The sequence below is a fragment of the Protomyctophum bolini genome (assembly GCF_963924005.1).
Source record: "Protomyctophum bolini genome assembly, chromosome: 8".
In the NCBI taxonomy this organism is placed as follows: domain Eukaryota; kingdom Metazoa; phylum Chordata; class Actinopteri; order Myctophiformes; family Myctophidae; genus Protomyctophum; species Protomyctophum bolini.
The window spans coordinates 4,162,488-4,181,434 of NC_137869.1; the positions used below are offsets into that span (position 1 = coordinate 4,162,488).

The following is an 18,947-nucleotide window of genomic DNA, read 5'->3' on the forward strand; positions in this document are numbered from 1 at the left end:
TTAAGAAATCTAGAAGAGGGGGTGATTTAGACACCAAACTCCTCCAAACTGAATCTAGATGGATTTTTTATTTAAAGTCTGTCAATCCAGGTGGCTTGAATGAAGATCTCTCCCTCCAGTGCTACCTATAGAGTAAAAAGTTATACTCAAAAAGTGATTATATAAGTCTGTCAACATGTGATGTATGCAATATATTTTTGTTTCATTATATAACTTTGATTTTGTATATTTATCTCTTCTGTAATGTCCACGCCCACAATCTGGTGATGTCACCAATTAGCAGTGGTGGAAAAAGTACAAAAATATTTTACTTAAGTAGAAGTACTGATTCTCTACTTGAAAATTACTTAAGTAAAAGTACAAAGTGCCCATTAAGAAAGTTACTTAAGTAAAAGTATAAAAGTACCTCAAATAAAATGTACTTAAGTACAAAAATTTACCCGGCGTAAAATGTACTTAAGTATAAAAGTAAAAATTACAAAGTACAAGTACAAAGTACAAAATACAAAATTATTTTCAAAATGAATACAAAGAAATTAATTTCCAAAATTGTCATCCTGTCAAAAGTGGCTTTATTCCAAAAAATTAAATAGCATACAAATACTGAAAATACAGAACCCCCAACAGCATACATCGTGTTGGGAAAGTTCTTTTTTTTTAGGAACTATAGTTCAGTTCACAGTTGTTGATTTTTAAAATGAACTAGTTCCGTTCATAGTTCATCATTCCAAATTTTGAACTAAAGTTCATCGTTTGAAAAAAACTATTATAGTTCTTTTTCGTTCTTTTTTTGCTTTAATTTTTATATATTTTTTACATTTTACAAAAATTGCTCTTTTGCAATGTGAAATGCCACCGAATTATTTTTCCTTCTCTATATGGGCTTTTGCATGCTTTTATTGTGAAGGCAAAAGTTTCTGAACGTTCTCAGAGCCTGCATCTCCGCATGCTGGGGTTGGCTGATCTACAAGCTCACAACGTGTCCGGACGCGACGAGTTGTGAGCTTGTATATCAGCTATTTTACTAAAACTCCACTACTGTGGAAGAGAGATGTCTTTTGTTGGCCGTTCGTGGCGATATTATGGACACGTACCTCCTCGAAGCGATAATAACCAACTAAGCTATTGGAAGCTATTTTTCGTGGCACATTATGTGTGTACAACAACAAGTTCCCTCAGTGTTTGTGTTAGGAGTTGGGACAGTGTCTGCTGTCTGTCAGCGTGCATGATCATGCAGTAGCTAGATGCGCGCTCCAGTGACGGCTGAGAAAGATTAGTTAATTTGTGTCGGATAAGGACTTATTGGTTGGTTTTCCGCTAAATATTAAGGCATGGGCGTAAGGCATAAGGCAAGGACAAAAATTAAAAATCCTTCTGCTAAGACTGTGTCTCGGTGAATATCCATGTTGAATGCGTGTGACAAAAAACACAGTGTGTGCGTCTTGCCGTCTTCAAAGCAGGCCAGGCAGCAGAACACAACTCCGCCCCCCTATTATCTGAGAGTGGAGCAGCCCTGTTCAATTCTCAACTGCGCATTCCTCCAGTAAGACAAATATAAGATTTTATTATTTAATTTGTAGCGAGTAACGAGGTGTCCGATTTTAATTATAGCGCATTAAAAGTACGATTTTTCCCTTGTAAATGTAACGAAGTAAAAGTAAAAATACAGCAAAAGAAAAGTAGTCAATAAAAGTACAAATTCTCCAAACTTGTACTTAAGTACAGTAACGAAGTAATTGTACTTCGTTATTTTCCACCACTGCCAATTAGTAATGCACAGCACCTGAGCTGTATTATTTGGAAGCTGTTTAAAAGCAAGTTCTTTGTCTGTAAAAAACCATAGCACTGACGAAGGTCTGAGGACCGAAAACGTTTTGCTTTTTAATCTCACCATGAGCACAGAGCACCATGAGCACAGCATCTTAAAATAAAAGAAAATATATTTCTCAAGTCTAAGGAGTTTTACTTCTTTGTTTATACGGTGAGCGAGTCTTTTCCTGTCAAAGTTCCTTTATGTTTTTGAGACCACCGCTACCGTAGTCAAGTTTAAAGAGAAAAGAAGGACGAAGAAAGGCGCAACAGTTTTCTCAGTGCTTCAGGCCCATGGTCCAAAATGATGAGAAACGAGGATAACATTTTTTTCAAAATTTCAAAAAACATGGGCTATAACCCATAGTTTTTTTCATTTTTGTCAAATCGTCAAAAATGATGAAAAACGGCGCGCTATAGTATGCCGTACGATATAGGCTATAGCCCATGGTCCAAAATGATGAGAAACGAGGATAACTTTTTTTTTCAAAATTTCAAAAAACATGGGCTATAACCCATCGTTTTTTTCATTTTTGTCAAATCATCAAAAATGATGAAAAACGGCGCGCTATAGTATGCCGTACGATATAGGCTATAGCCCATGGTCCAAAATGATGAGAAACGAGGATAACTTTTTTTTTCAAAATTTCAAAAAACATGGGCTATAGCCCATCGTTTTTTTTCATTTTTGTCAAATCTTCAAAAATGATGAAAAACGGCGCGCTATAGTATGCCGTACGATATAGGCTATAGCCCATGTGCGTGTGCAGTTGTTGTGTGTGTTCCTCCATGTCCGTCTTCTCCTGTTCCATCCTCCTTAACGATGTCTGGAGCTCCTAATTAACATAATTAATTGACACATCAATTAACCCATTAATACCTCCTAATTAATTAGCTGACGATTAATTTTCACACAAATAATTGTGATTAAAGATTAAGTTGTGTTCACGGGACCGCGCCTGTGAAAATACGCTTGCGTAAATAATCGCCCCCTCGACTTCTAAAATAAGCGCCATTGGGACAGTCGCTGCCCGGCTAGGCTTCGTGATCACACATTGCAGACATGACAAATGACTTGAATATACAGAGAAATCACTGACACATTTAATAATGTTACACTTATACTATACTACACGTGTAAAAAAATGTAGTTGATCAACTAATGCCGCCGAAAATGCCTGAAATTAGCCCTTCGCTAAGTCCCTCCCCCAACCTGTCCTTGTCCAATAGGCACGTTAGCAGCGAGGAGACAGGGGCAAGCCATGTCCTTCTCTCCCATAGAGATGCATGTTAAAGGACCACTTCACCACTTTTCAACCTATCTTCATATAATTATAATAGGTCATCACTAATAATCATGATAAAATGGCACGATTTCTTTCTACTCAGTCTGTGTCTCAATTCAATTCAATTCAATTCAAAGGGCTTTATTGGCATGGGAAAAGATACGTTTACATTGCCAAAGCAGTCTCATAGGAGGGCTGTGGGCAGTTGGGCTGTGGGCAGTTTAGAAACCGTCTTCCAGTGACATCATCATTAGGCAGATTATTTTTTTAAACAAGATTATTTTTACAAAAATGTTTAGATTTTCATTATCGTGAGAACGATGGCTTCCATTTTCGCATTGCAACTTTCCAGGACTAGAAAGCCTGCAGTTTCTATTAGCTTGTATTCCCCATCGATGATGTCACTGGAAGACGGTTTCTGAACTGCCCACAGCCCTCCATATGAGACACGAGACCGAGTAGAAAAAAATTGCACCATTTATTCATGATTATTAGTGAGGACCTATTAAATGAAGATAGGTTGAAAAGTGGTGAAGTGGTCCTTTTAAATGACAGGTTTTCTCCGTATAAATAATCGGTCATTTCTGGTAGCAAAACCTTCAAAATGTCTTCTAAATCTAGTCAGCCAGGCCTGCAGTATAGGTTATGCACTGGATAAATGTGCATGACATTAATTAAATTAACTAGAAATACGATGAAATGACAAGAGGGAGAAATCAACTTTTAACGACCATCCGACAGGAGTTTTCATGTTGCACGGTCAGACTACGGTCATTATCCCATTCTGAACGGGAATCCATTTTGGTGTTAGCATCATGTTATGCTTTAGCTATTGAAAAATAGCAGATCTACAAGCTCATAGCGCGCCACCGAGTGGCGCGCTACGAGCTTGTAGGGCTGCTATTTTTTTTAAATCGAAGAACGACTGACATTTTTTAGAATCTGATCTCAGGTCAGAATGGGTTAATCAGACCAGTGTGTGTCCAGTGGAAACCGCGTATGAATCTGATCTCAGGTCAGAATGGGTTATTATTATGGGTGGGTCAGTTGTGTAACTTTCTCGACGTTGGGCTATGTACTGCATGTGTTCAACAGCACAGACATGCAAAATAACACCGACAGCTAAGAGCTTGTCATCCTTAGCAACGGTTGCTAAGGATTGTCATTGGACAAGGGCATTTTGGGGCGGGGTTTAGCGAAGGGCCAATTGTACGGACAATCCGAAAAATGGAAAAACATTATCTCCAATAAAATTGCGATTAAGACGACTGGAATGACGCTGACCTGCAGTTCCTGCTGTCTCCACTGGAGGGTGCTCTCAGCCTGGGACAGGACGGAAAGCAGGGAGGACACGTCGTCTTCCTGTGGGACAGACAGACTGGACGGATGGACAGAAGGACAGACAGAGATGAGTTTAGAGATAACCGATTGGTTGAGCCTCAATCACCACTCTGATATGACCAGTCCATGTTAATATATACTCTAAGCATCGGCCCTATGGGGCTAGTCTCCCATTGGCTTAGAGGCCAGCCAATCTGTAGGGCTGTAGGGCTCACATTGATCAGCTCTGCGAGATGATGAAATATAAGCCTAAATTATGAGCCTAAATTAAAACTAAAGTAGAACGAAAGCCCTTTTCACTAAATAAATACGTAACCAAGACAAACTAATGAAAACTAAACTGACATTGATGGACATCAACTCAAAAAGTAAATGAAAAGTAAAACATTAATGCTAAAAACAAATGCTAAACGTTTTGTTGAGCGACTACGGGAGATTGATGTATAAATAAGTCGCTGAGAGGCGATGGGATGGGCCAGGTTGTCAGACACGCTCCGCAAACAAAAGGATATCGCTGTGGGTCCAAACAATGCGTTAAAGGTGTTTTATTAAAGGCAGGTGCATAACTGAAACGGTGCTCAAACATAAAGTAAGGTAGTCACAGTGATCCAAGAAAATAAAGTAAATAAAATAAAAGCAAAATAAGCAGTATAAAGCGGTCGACAAAAGTGCGGCTTCCCACACACCCCCTCTCTCTCTCTCACTGTGTGTGAAGCAGGTAAACTAGGTGAGGTATTAAGTGAATCATATGCCCGTCAATCATCCACGTTAATCACCAGTGACAGCCTACTCATTTCATAGACCAAACATCATTTCCAATTCATGGCTCTTACACGTTTCTTTACTAACCTTGTGCTGGACGAGGGACTGGAAGCAGTGGCGGACGACACCATTATGGACTGGAACAGAAAACACACCAACAGTTAGGGCTAGTTAGCCAAAAAGAAAATGCTTACCACTAGCTTTCTTCACAGATGTGTTCATTAAAAGACTAAAAATGTCATTATGCTTTAAGTGGCCACTCCTTGGGCTAAACATTGGTTTCGCAGATTGGTCACAACCTACTGGCCCTGGAAATAACTTGCATCATGTTGTAGTCATCAGGCCGGGACCAGAATTATCCAAAATAAATGTAAGGCCTACCCAATAACATCCTTGACCTCCATCTCCTGCTCCTCCATCTCACTCAGGCAGAAGGTCCCCAGGGTGCAGGAGGGCCCCAGGGTGGAGGAGGAGGGCCCCAGGGTGGAGGAGGGCCCCAGTGTGGAGGGCCCCAGGATGGAGGAGGACGGAGCCAGTGTAGAGGAGGAAGTGGAGAAGGAGACAGGAGGAGGACAGAGGAGCAGCAGGGAGGAGGTGCAGGTGGAGAGGAGAGAGTTGGAGAGGCGGGAGAAGTGTGCTCTGAGCTCCCACACGTCCCTGGAACGCATAGAACACATGGCATGCGTGTTAATGTTTTAACCCATTCTGACCTGAGATCAGATTCTAACGCACCGAAGAATGGTGGTTCTTTAATGCATTCTGACCTGAGATCAGATTCTAACGCACCGAAGAATGGTGGTTCTTTAATGCATTTTGACCTGAGATCAGATTCTAAAAATGTCTTAAATCCTGACAGTTAAAAAAATAGCAGACCTACAAGCTCGTAGCGCGCCACTCGTAGATCTGCTATTTTTCAATAGCTAAAGCATGACATAATGCTAACACCAAAATGGGTTAAAGGACCATAACAACATAAAATTCAACTTTAAATTTCGTTTTTTGGTGTTTTTAGATTTTCCAAGCTGGCATGGAATGGAAACAAGCCTGTGTTTATCCAGCATCAGAATTATAATGACTCAAATATTAAATAAGTTGCATATCAGCACCCCCACCACCTCAGGACATTGTGGTATTGCAGCTAAAACAAGCAAAAAAAGAAATGCCATGGACTGGTTATATCAGTGGTCACATGACCAGTCACATGACCAGTGGTGATTGAGTACTGTAAATCGGCTGAGTATGGCGGTAGCGTCGCTCGGCCAATCAGGGACCAAGTATGTATTGGTGGCGTTGCTTGGGCCAATCAGGGACCAAGTATGTATTGGTGGCGTTGCTTGGGCCAATCAGGGACCAAGTATGTATTGGTGGCGTTGCTTGGGCCAATCAGGGACCAAGTATGTATTGGTGGCGTTGCTTGGGCCAATCAGGGACCAAGAACAGCGAGCGGCTGGGTATGTATGTCGTTACTATACCACCAGCCAATGAGAAACCACTGTTCTCGATGACGTAACTGAAGTATGTTTCAAAGGTCAATACCATACCATACCATACCATCTTTATTTCTATAGCACATTTAAATAACAACAACTTGTACTAAAGTGCTTTACAATAAAATTATAAAAATCACAACTTCATTTAAAAAACAAACAACATACAGTACACAGTGTCACTTTCAACCTCAAAAAGCTCATACTATGCTTGGAAAATAGGGGGTTATGTATCGGCTGGGTATATGTGTGTATGTCAGTGTACTCCACCGGGCAATGAGGGACCACTGACTGAGCGGAGCTGTTGGCCCCCGTAACCCGGCTACGGATAAGCAGTTGCAGATGGATGATGGATGGATGTAATACACACACTGACCTGTCGGTGGCAGTCTTCACAGAGTGACAGTCTCGTCTCAGAGTCACCACACTTCTCCACAACACCAACAACCTGCTCTGTTCCTGAGTCACATGACCTGACAGACACTGGAAGGAAGCATGCACGCACGCGCACACGCACACGCACACACACACACACACACGATGGTCAACACAGCGTGAAGAGGAGTTGACGGGCAAATATGGGCACTGTATTTTGCCCGTAAACCTCAAGTTTAGCAGCATATACAGTTAATAATATGGTAACATACAGGTGTGATGGTACAATTCGGGAGTTTACCGGAGTTTGTAGGATAGTTTAACGGGAGTTTCCTGTAATATACACATCCGAATTCCATGCTTTTTTGCGCAGTGCAAATGGTGTGATTGCAACCATGGAGAACACACAGCGAACTCTCATTACCCAACCATCAGGTGTGTGATCGTATAGTGGAGATGAATACTTAATCTGGAAGTTTAGAGTCCCTATGGTTGGGAGAAGCTCTTTATCAGATTACCTAAAAGCAGATCCAATTCATCACCAAACTAAATGGTACAATAAGAACAGTTTATCCTACATGAGTTATCCTGAACAATCTGCTACAAAATTGCAATTTATTTCCAATCGGCCTCTTTCTGCACCGTCTCCTCCACAGCTCTGGTCCAATCATCTGTCAGTTTGTGTAGGTCCTCCCCCAGGGCCTGGTTGGCCTGCCCTGATTGGCTGAGCTGCTCTCGGAGGAGGGCGTTCATCTCGGCCAACTCGCTCGCCCTGTGAGAGAAGAGACAGAAAATAATAAGACAAAGCCGGGCTATAGAGCACCGAAGTCTGACGTCAGCATCAGTAGAGGGCGCTATAAATCCACGGGTTCATGTACTTTTTATTTGCATTGTAATCCGCATAGGGGCATAGCCGTGGGAAGTGGGGGTGCTGAGGGTGCTGTAGCACCCCCAGTGGTTTGGAGGGGAATTGTTTGGAATTGTTTGTATTTTCTTTATTTATTTTTTTTGAATGGAAAAATATATACCATAACCATTTTAACTAAAATAATTAAAAACAATGTTTTGCACAATGTGTATGTTGTTGTTTATTTATTTATTTGTGGGGGATTTAGTCCAATATTTACAAAATATAATGAATTCACGTCATCACGGGCCGCGGTGCACGCTGGACAGACAGGTGTATTTCCTGTTTACATCCGGGCATCATTGTAGATCAAGTTGGGCAATATTCAAATGTCGGCGACTCACTACTAAAAGTAACCGTTTATTAATGTCTCAAAAACGCATTTCCGATTGGTTTGTAAAACCGGCTCCAATTCCAAAGCCTCCAAAGAGTCTTAGAAGAGAAGGAGAAGCTCAAGCAGCTACTAGTAGTGGTGCTGGCGCTGTTGATGATCTTCCCCGACCCGGCCCCTCCTGTCACGGTGTCAGTGCCACCGCTGCCCCCCACAACAGCACCTCTGCTCCCGCAGAGAATAATGTTGGTCCCGCGGCCGCCGCCGCCAACATCAACAACGATGTGGATCCACCACAGCCACCGCCGCCAGCCATACCTATGGTTGTCAGCCTAATACCATTTGAGGAGCCGTTCCAGCCACCAGAGTTCGATTTCCCAGGCCGGCATTTTGGCAAAGAAAAACACAAACGGTCTTTTCAACCAGCTTGGTTTAAAACATGGCAATGGATACATTATGTGGCGGAGAGTGATCGTGTCCTATGCTTTGCATGCGTGAAAGCAGTGGAAAAGAAGCTGATAAAAGACGACAGTGTGAGGGGAGGAAATACATTTGTTAATGGGGGATTTGTAAACTGGCGTAAAGCACAAGTAAAGTTCAACGAACATGAGAAATCAGGGTTGCATTGTCACGCCGTGGAGAAGCATGTTGCACTTAAGCAAGTGCCCATCAGTGCTATCTTGTCTGATGCCTGCGCAAAACAACAACAAACAGCAAGAAACGTTCTGGAGCTACTTTTCAGAACAATTCGAATCCTGGGCAGGAAGGGAATCGCCTTCAGAGGTGATACTATGCGTGATGGAATACTATACGAGATGATGATTGAACGCACATTCGACAAACCTAACGAACGTGAGTGGATTTTGCGACGAGACAATTGGATGTCCAATACTATTCAAAATGAGATAATACAACAGTTTGCTCATGCCATCCAGAGGGATATTGTCAACCGTGCCTCAAAATGTAACTTTTATGGCCTCACAGCTGATGGCACAACAGATGTAAGCACCACAGAGCAGTTCTCAATTAATCTGCAATTTGTTGACGGCGACCTCGAGTCTCATTGCTTATTTTTGGGATTTTATAATGCACAAGACAGCACTGGAGAGACACTGTTTGGGTGCATAAAGGATGTTTTTTTACGGCTGAACATTCCTATTGAACGCGTGTTTGGATATTGCTTTGATGGTGCCAGCAATATGTCTGGATGCTTTTCTGGAGTCCAGGCTCGCCTGAAAGAATTAAACCCCCAGTCATTGTATGTGCACTGCAGCAACCACTCGCTGGATTTGGTTCTACAAGAAGTCGCACGTGAAGTCAGTCTTGTGGCTGACACTTTGCTTTTTGTGCGGGGTGTTGCTAATGTAATCAGGGAATCATCAAAGAGAAAAGAGTTGTACCAATCGCTTTTTGGCTCAGACGAGGTTGTCAACATCCTAGGCCTGTGTCCCACAAGGTGGTGCGTCCGCGCGATAGCCATCAAACGTGTGATCTCGTCATACAGCACTCTCCTGGCCACCTTGGATATCCTTAAAGATGACAGGACTGTAAGGGGGGATGCCAGGTCAAAGATCAGCGGGCTTCACAAGCAGGCTATGAAACAAAAAACCTTTTTTGGTCTCCTGTGCTGTGCTGCACTTTTTGAGCCCTGCGAGTCAGTAGCCAGGACACTGCAGAGCCCCAAATCTAGTGCGCTCGGTGCGCTTGAGTGCACAGCTACGCTCCAAAAACGCATCACAGCACTGAGAGATGATGCCCAGATTAACGAGATGGCCCGCAAGTGTGCATCGCAACCAGGCCTGAAAACGGCAGTCTTGCCAGAAGCAGATACCGTTCCCGTTCCGGCTCCAAGGTTGAGCAGAACCCCAGCTCGGTACCGCCAAACCGTGGCTCTTGAGGCTTTGGCACCAGTGGCGCACAGCACCGAACCAACTGTGATTTGGCGACGTGCATATTACGAGGCTATTGATTTGGTGTTGGCGGAGCTGAACAGAAGATTTGATCAAAACGCAATGAGAATAGCCGCAAACAGAGAGAGAGCGGTAATACAGGCAGCAGCGGGGAAAGCAGTTGATTTGGGGAGCCTCCACCTACCAAATGAGATCGATACAGAACGCCTTGAACTCCAGCTCAAAATGATTGGTGATTTCGCAAAAGAGTCTAGCTGTAAAACTGTTCAAGATGTAGCAGCATGTGTAACCAAGCTCCTTCCACAAACGAGAAATCTCCTTAAAGAAGCAGAAAAGCTCATAGAGTTGTGTCTGTGTCTGCCCATCTCTGTGGCCTCATCAGTGCGCACCTTTTCTGCCTTACGTCGGCTGAAAACCTGGCTTCGCAGCACCATGACACAGGAAAGACTCACTCACATTTCACTGATGCATGTCCACTCTAACATTCTCGACGATGACAAGAAAGTGGATTTAATCGAGCTCATGAGGACATTTATCTCCATTACTCCCGAGCGCAAATCCACGTTTGGGTTACTGTGAACGTGACATTTGGATTAGGATTACTGTGACATTTTGGGTTAATGTAAATTGGATTATTCGTTATTGTGACTTTGTGGAATAACATTTCGTTTGGATCATTATTGAACTCGACCTGTCACTTGTAGCTGCTCACGTCACCTCACGGTATGTAAAAAAAAAAAAAGAAGTTTAATGTTACTTATAAGCATAATATTATAAGAAATTGCCATGCTGCTGCCGAGCAGTTGTGAAACTTGTGATTGATTGATTGAAATTATTTCAGTTTGCAGAATTACATTACATTTCAAGCACAAACTCAATACAAAGACTGTTAACTGTGAGTGTTGTTGTGTTCATGTGTTGTCAGTGAGTGCAGAGTGCGAAAAATAAATTGGGACCCAAAGTGAGAAGTTGTAACTTGTAATACTTTCATTATCATGTCTTTCATCCTCCTAAAGTTGCCTTAGGCTACAGAGTTGTTCTATATACATTTGTCACTGTATGTCTGGTCATGATCAAATCTATATGTATAGTCTTATAAATTAAGGGATGATATTGTCATTGTTATGCGGCGCGCCGGCGCCGTTGGGAGAAAAAAAAAGGTCATTCTTTGCATGTGCACGCACATTTTAACATGTGCACGCGCATATATTTCTCCCATGGACGCGCTTTGCGCGTGCATGGGAACGCAGCGCCCCCTAGTGTAAAGTACTTCCCACGGCTATGCATAGGGGGGATTTTAGATCGCCTCATATAAGAACTGTGTTTGAACAATAAACATGTCAACCCGGCCGCTTCACTCACATATGGATATGAAGAATCAACTGACTGAGAGAAAACGCTATCGTTACTGCTACTGAATTAGTTACATTTTCGCTAGAAACAGACTGTATCATAATTATGAGTGACTGACTGTCGTAAACGATACAGCGACACACCTCCCTGACAATAACGCGGAGACAGCTTGTTTATTTTTGGACCACAACGCTTATATGAAACGATTTTAAGATGACCCACATGTTGTTCTCCATAGAGAAATTACTTCCGGGGGAAGTCGATGGGGACGCGTGAGTGACGTCAGGGACTTCGGCACTCTATAGGCAACCCCACTGACAATGAAAGGGGAGAATATGACGTAAATCTTGTCCCCAAACGTCTCATATTTACCACTGACAATGAAGGGAGATACTATGACGTAAATTTGTGGCAACACAAAACTACTTTTTTCTACTCACCGTTGTTGTTCCTCCTCCAGCCTGATGAGGGCGCTCTCCAGGGCGTTGCTGTGCTCATCTCGCTGCAAAACAACACATCAAAACATGCACGTTATATGTTTGTGTAGGCTATTATGCGATTGGCTGATGATCACCCCATAGCGATGCTTTGATTGGCTGAGCACACAAGTACATATTATTGAGGATATGGGCAGAAAAGCGAAGACGCCAAAAAGTCATTGGCCCGAATGACATTTGTGATGATTTGATTGGCTGAGCATGAAATGTGATGTATGATGATGATGTATGATTATAAAGCCATAACCACACCAAAGGGTCAAGGCGGCTTTAGCGTTGTCCCTGCGGTGTGATGCAGGGATGTCTTGTACCACGTTGACCCACCTTGACCCTAGTGATTCAACGCATTGAATCCAATGGCCCCAAACCACACCAAAGGGTCTATATGGTTTTAGCGTTAGCTCCTTTGCAACCGTTTGGACCCAAGGAGTTGCATTTGGTGTGGTTAGCACCCCTCACTTCACACGACTGTGATTCTTTTTTTTTCTTTGATTTTTTCTTCTTTTTTTAAAAGATTGTTCAACTAGCCGATCGTCCCGATCTACATCGACACGTTGTGAGCTTGTAGATTGGATATTTGAACCATTGAACCATCAACAGTATATAAAAGTTGATGATATTGAATGTTGTTATTTTAAATGTCTGTGTTTATTAATTATTATTAATTGAATGCACAGACAGGACCCGCATGGAAACAAGACCACAAGGACTTATTTCTTTTCCCTGTGCTATCCTTTTAGTCCAAGTGTCTCACTGTACTCTGTTGTTGTTGCTGTTTTTACATACTATGAATAATAAAGTATTCAATCAGTCAAACTCACCTCTCTCCCCTGGGCCTGAAGATGGCGCTCTAGAGCCTGACACTGATCTCTGTACTCCAACAGCTGATGACAACAACACAACACAACAAGAATAATAATATTATTAGTACTAGTAGTACTAGTAGTAGTAGTAGTAGTAGTAGTAGTATTAAACGGCTGCGTTTTACAATTCGATCAGTCGAACGGCCTAGTTTTACAATTATATTAATTAAACGGCTGCGTTTTACAATTCTATCAATTAAACGGCTGCGTTTTACAATTATATTAATGAAACGGCTGCGTTTTACAATTATATCAGTGGAACTCTCTCTCTCTCTCTCTCACACACACACACACACACACACACACCTTGTTCTGCAGCTTGTGGACGAGCAGGGCTTGTCGAGCCTCTCTCTCTCGCCCCTCTCTCACCTTCCTCCTCCATGCATGTTGTTCACTCTCTACCCGAAGAGAAGAGACTGGATCTAGAGTCTGCTGTAACTGATAAACGCACAAGCACGCACACACACACACACACACACACACACACACACACACACACACACACAGGTTAATACTTTAACGACTGTAAATGACCAAGTCATAATCTGCACGCACGCACGTACGCATGCACACCTTTTTGCCTCCTTTCTGGGGATCCCAAGATGGTGAAACTTGGAACCCTCCAACAACCAGTCTGTGTGTATATTGCCCTAGAGGCCGTCACATATAAAAACTAATATGGTGCACCAGTATTAGCCCAGCTCTGAGACGTAGATGTAGAAGTGGTTGGTACTTAATGACCATGTGGGGATAAATGCTTCCTCTAGGCCAGGAGTGCCCACACTTTTTTGACTTGAGGTCTACTTTTAAAATTGCCAGCTCAAGGTGATCTACCAACCCAAAAAATATTATCCCATTGCTTAAAATAAATAACATTAAGGCATTAGGACTGTTTCAAAATCAATTCTATTTATTCACCTTTTCAGTTACCCCACATTGCAAAGAAGAGATTGTTTTGTTAAAGTTACTCTTTGTAATAACGTCAATCAATTTCAATTTGTAATAACATATTGCTCATAAAATTTTACAAATATTAAAAGTATCACACATAAAAAGCATACACAATCACATGAAGGAATAATGCACCACTCAACTCAACCAGAGCAGAACTCCCACCACAGGACTCTGGCAATCAATGAATACAGTTGCAACCACTATATTAATGGAAAGTATTTCATACAATTTAAGTTAAAAAAATCTGAACTATCCCTTTAATCAGATGACTGCTTGCAGCCTTGCACTGAATGGAGTCCGTCAGCGCTGCGTAATCCGGACAGTCACTGCTGACAGTTAGTCTTAAACAGGCCTCCAAATGATCGTCCGTCAACGTGGAACGATATTTGGACTTAATTATCTTCATGTGGGAAAACGCTGATTCACATAAATATGTGGAGCCAAATAACGCTGTGAGCGAGGCTGCACAAGTCCTGATGTTTGGATACTTTTCCTTCACGAGTAAGCTCCGAAACTCTCCATCGCGGGCGCGCAACTTTAACTGTATCACTGTATCAGCCTGCAGTGCCATGATCTCATTCTCCAACGCAGAAGAGTTCATGTTAAAAAGTGTTGCTATTTTCGAGGCAATGGAATCAACATCAGCTTCTGAATGGGAAGCACATGAATGTAGCGATGGGCTCGAGTAAGGCAAACGCAGTTGGACTTGGAATGTGACATCGTGAAAAAATAATCTTCTTCCCACTCTGCATGGAAGTGATATGTTTTAGGCTTCATTGCCGCGCGCATCTTGCTATATGAACAATGATGGATAGATATCCTTTTAATTTGTTTGTTTAACAACAGAACAGACCCGACGTTCGCCACACTTGAAAACAAGGCACTGCATTGTGGGGGGTTTTTAAGCCGTCGCCGCGCCGTCGCCTGCCCGAGGCGAGGATTGTTTTTTTTGTTTTTTTTCATGTCAGGGCCAAGCGGTCTACCTGCGCAGCGCTTGCGATCGACTGGTCGACCGCGATCGACGTAATGGGCACCCCTGCTCTAGGCTATAGGGTCAAAGGTCACATCATCTGGCGTATTGTAGGGGCAGCAATGGCGCAACAGTACGTTTTAACAGCTGGAGACCTTAGAGACCAACGGCGAGCGTCGTTGGCTCTCACCCAATCGCCCACTAAAGCCGGGGCGAAGTCACCCCCCAAAAGATTAATTATTTGTATCTTTTCGGCCGACGTTCCATCCGCCCACTTTACGCCTGTTCGCCTGCTATCGCCTCTATCGCCAGTAGTCGCCTGTAGGGTCCCGTCGACAAATAATGCACTTCCCGGAAAAATTCGTCTGGCTGGCTGTCGCCCGCTGTTAAAACGTACTGTAAGGGTTAGAGGAACGCCCTTGTTGCCGAAAGGAAACACTTTGCCGACACGTCAAGTTGCAGCCACGAGCGAGCGTCATTTCCATCCACCAGGAAGAGGACCTGTGCTCTTAAAGCGCCATCTTGCCACCCAATGACACTATACTGTTTGGGTACAACTGGGACAGACAGACCGGCGTCTCACCCTATCAGACAGAGCCTGGGCTCGTGACTCCGCCTCCTGTCTCTCTGATTGGCTCTCGGCCAGCTCGTCCTGTAGGCGGGACACTTCTTGCCTGAGCTCCGCCCTCTCCTTCTTCAGGCCAATCAGCAGCTGAGACTCCATCCTGTCAGGAAGTGAAAGGTGCAATGATGGTGATTGGTCAATGGATTCCTCAAGGCTCTATACAAGGGGTTTTCAACCAGTGGTCTGGTGATGGAGAGTTGCTAACCAAATTGATCCTAGTAGATCCTTAACTCTTGAGTGTAAAATGAAACCAAATGTTTCATTGTTCACTCTCAAGAGTTAAACTATTGTTAAACAAAAAAATTAGAATAATTGTTGTTTTTGTTTTTTATTTCATTTTTATCCCACGATTTTGTAACCCATTTTTCACCCCTGTGTCAATTATCTAATGTGATCCTGGGCTCTACACACCCTCCGCCAACCTGGGGAGAGCAACGGAGTTGAACTCATGCTTCCTTCATGCCTGAGTGTCCAAGTCGCTCCTTTACACCTGACAGGGGGGAGTTTCCCTGGTTGGACGTAGCGCGTGGAAGGAACACGTTATTCCAACCAGTTCCTTTCCCCTCCATCAGGCGTCCGGGTATAGAGGATAAGGTAGGGTCAAAAGGCGACCTGAGGTAGCCGATTTGTATAGAAATTAGAAATACAATTTGGAAGCCTTGGTATAGCTACCATTAGGCTCACATAGCGCAGTATCTAACTCTGAGTGTACAAATGGAACCAAATGGACCTATTAGGGATTAGGGTCCAAATGTTGGTTCATTTGTACATTAACAGAGCTAAATTAACATTGATATTACAATATAAATTGGGGTATCAGTCTGTCAGAGATAGAAATGCCATTACACGGGGGTCCTTCAAATTAAAATAGTTGATAATCACTGCTAGAGCCGTAAAAATCTTCTTATGGTGGTCCCTGGCATATCTTTTCAAATGGGGGTCCGCGTTGTAATTTGAGGGTGCTTGAAATGAAAAGGTTTGGGAACCACTGATTTAGAAGACAAATAAAGAAACCACATAGTTCTCAAAACATCTAGGTATCCACCGTTTAGTGAGAAGTGGAAAATAGTAAACCACCTCCGCCCATAAACATCGGGAGTATTGTTGGTTATGAAAACAATAAAAATGCATCGATAACACGTAAACACTCACTCTGTTTATCTCCATCATGGCACACGCTCGCGACTGCGAAGGTTGAGCAACTGTGGCTGATGGTGGAGCACCAGAAACGGCAACATTGATTGTGGGAACAGCATCCTTCTTCAGTCTCAGCTGCTTGCTTAGTCCAGCTTTCCACTGGCCATAGCATCAAAATCACTCGGAATAATCGTCGAGACGCCCGGGGTCCCCTAGCGGCCCCATATGTGCCTAGGGGTCCCCTTCCCCTAGCCCCGCAAGCAGAACCCAAATGTAGTAAAGTTTCTGACACTTTGATTACAATTTCATAAAAGCTTTATGTAGGGTTCCGAGAGGGGTTAGGGGTCCCCATGATCCAGTCTGCTCTTTTGATCCGAGCAAAGCGGTCCCACTTGCGAGCAATCTTCTCGTTTTTTGTCCAAAAGTGCAACGATACATCATCACACTGCGAGTTACTGCACCGGCCAATAACGCAACGCCTAGGCATCTTGTTAGCTTTTAAACTAATATATATTCCGACAACTACATAAACAACAGTCTCCCGACTCTCACTGAGCTACGTGCAATGCTAGCTTGTTATGCTAGCCGGCGTAGCCGCAACTTCCGCAAGACGAGCCTACGTCACGTGATGACGCGTTCGGCTGTTTTCCCGAATGCAAGCCTGTTCACTTTCAGTACAGGGAGTCTCAACTCTTTTCTTCAACTGTGGCTGCATCTATTTTTTTTCTGGACATCTTTAGAGGGTATTTGATAGATTTTAAAAAATATATATTTTTAAAAGGAGATATCCCTGCTTGCCACCCTTTAAACATTACATTGTGTCTGAAGCGGCAGCCTGTAGGCTACTGCAGCTGAACAATTACTGTACACATTTGCACTGTCCCCGGTTAGATTCTGTATTCTGTATGTGTTGCATGTTGTCTCTAACATCAGCCTATAGACTATTCTAGACCACCCAACGTGCAAGGATGTCTTGCCTATGTATGTTCTCTTTCCCAAAGTAAATTTCAAGCTTCTTTGGCAAATGGGCAAATAGAAACAGACAGTATCAGCGTCCATGGACTAAATCAATTTAATTTGCCATAAGCAGACTGCAATCAAATTATTGAAACAGAAGAGGCAAACTAATATTGTTTATGCCGTTTATGCCTGTTTATTTGTTTACATGTCAACATGTGTAAACTTGAAACATTATTGTAGGCCTACTGTAAAAAGTTATCTTTTCCCCTGATCTTTATCAGTATTTAGTTTAACACTAACACTTTAATTTAGAACACAGCCAAATGTGCTGGTCGGTGCATTGCATGGTTTCCGCCGCCATCGGTGGATGAATGTGTGCGTGAATGGGTGAATGTAATGCACAATCTACTGTATGTAAAGCTCCTTGGATAAAGGCGCTATATAAATGCACCATTTACCATTTTATTTTGGGGCGGGCCCGTCTAGAGTTTGAATTACAGATATCCATAGTTAACCCATTCTGAACGGGAACCCATTTTGGTGTTAGCATCATGTTATGCTTTAGCTATTGAAAAATAGCAGATCTACAAGCTCGTAGCGCGCCACCGAGTGGCGCGCTACGAGCTTGTAGGTCTGCTATTTTTGAAAAATCGAAGAACGACTGACATTTTTTTAATCTGATCTCAGGTCAGAATGGGTTAATCAGACCAGTGTGTGTCCAGTGGAAACCTGGTATGAATCTGATCCCAGGTCAGAATGGGTTAAAAGGGAGACATCGATGAAGAAGGACGGGTGAGGAAGGGTCAATATTTGGAATGTCAGAACAGGTCAGCTCCATAGATGGAGATCTGGTTTGAGGTTTGATGTCAGATGTAGAATTGCTGGCCGGCTCCATATATGCAGATCTAGGTGATGATCCAGTCTTCTCCATGTATGGCTATCCAGGGTTTGATGAGGTCAGTTTAGTGATCTCCATATATGCAGACAGCCATATATGGACCGTGTCACGAGGCGTGATGGACTGACGGCCAATTATGGTGGCGTCACTGGCGTGACATGTCACAAGGCGTGATGTACTGACAACTATATATGGAGGCGTGACGGAGCGACGGACAAAACAATGCTGAATATTGTGATAAAGGAAGTGTTCAAACGTATTTGCAACCTGGACATTGAGCTCTTCACAGACAAGGCAAGGGCCAGGTTAACCTAACCTTGACTGACTGTGACATTTCTCTTTAGATTTACTTTATGATACTAGAGCAAGGTACCATCAATGATGCTGATAATGGCAAACGGTCATGTTTAGTTAATGACAGATTTCAACAGATATACAGTCAGCAACATTTTGCTATAAAGACAAGACAACACCTGAATGTA

At 43.0% G+C, this 18,947-nt stretch overlaps 1 protein-coding gene across 2 annotated transcripts; it reads right to left on the reverse strand.

Annotated features, from left to right (window-relative positions):
* Positions 1-555: 555 nt before the first annotated feature.
* On the reverse strand, positions 556-17,137 carry LOC308319856 (centrosome-associated protein CEP250-like). 2 transcript variants are annotated; one of them, XM_080770082.1, is made up of 10 exons: positions 16,623-17,137; positions 15,429-15,570; positions 13,228-13,353; positions 12,880-12,942; positions 12,002-12,063; positions 7,062-7,832; positions 5,580-5,855; positions 5,286-5,335; positions 4,380-4,473; positions 556-2,645 (listed from the first exon to the last, which is right to left on the reverse strand). In XM_080770082.1, exons 2-6 carry the CDS (start codon positions 15,567-15,569, stop codon positions 7,676-7,678), a joined length of 549 nt encoding a protein of 182 aa, XP_080626208.1. In that variant the 5' UTR covers position 15,570; positions 16,623-17,137; the 3' UTR covers positions 556-2,645; positions 4,380-4,473; positions 5,286-5,335; positions 5,580-5,855; positions 7,062-7,675. The 2 variants fall into 2 exon arrangements, with proteins under 2 accessions (XP_080626208.1, XP_080626207.1); XM_080770081.1 differs by having other exon boundaries at positions 13,228-13,359.
* Positions 17,138-18,947: the final 1,810 nt, after the last annotated feature.

Coding starts and splice junctions, on each gene's coding strand:
- LOC308319856 (XM_080770081.1), bottom strand. CDS start 15,569: ATGGAGTCTCAGCTGCTGATTGGCCTGAAGAAGGAGAGGGCGGAGCTC. Junction 12,943..13,227: donor TCCACAAGCTGCAGAACAAG/GTGTGTGTGTGT, acceptor TGTTGTCATCAG/CTGTTGGAGTACAGAGATCA. Junction 12,064..12,879: donor TTCAGGCCCAGGGGAGAGAG/GTGAGTTTGACT, acceptor GTTGTTTTGCAG/CGAGATGAGCACAGCAACGC.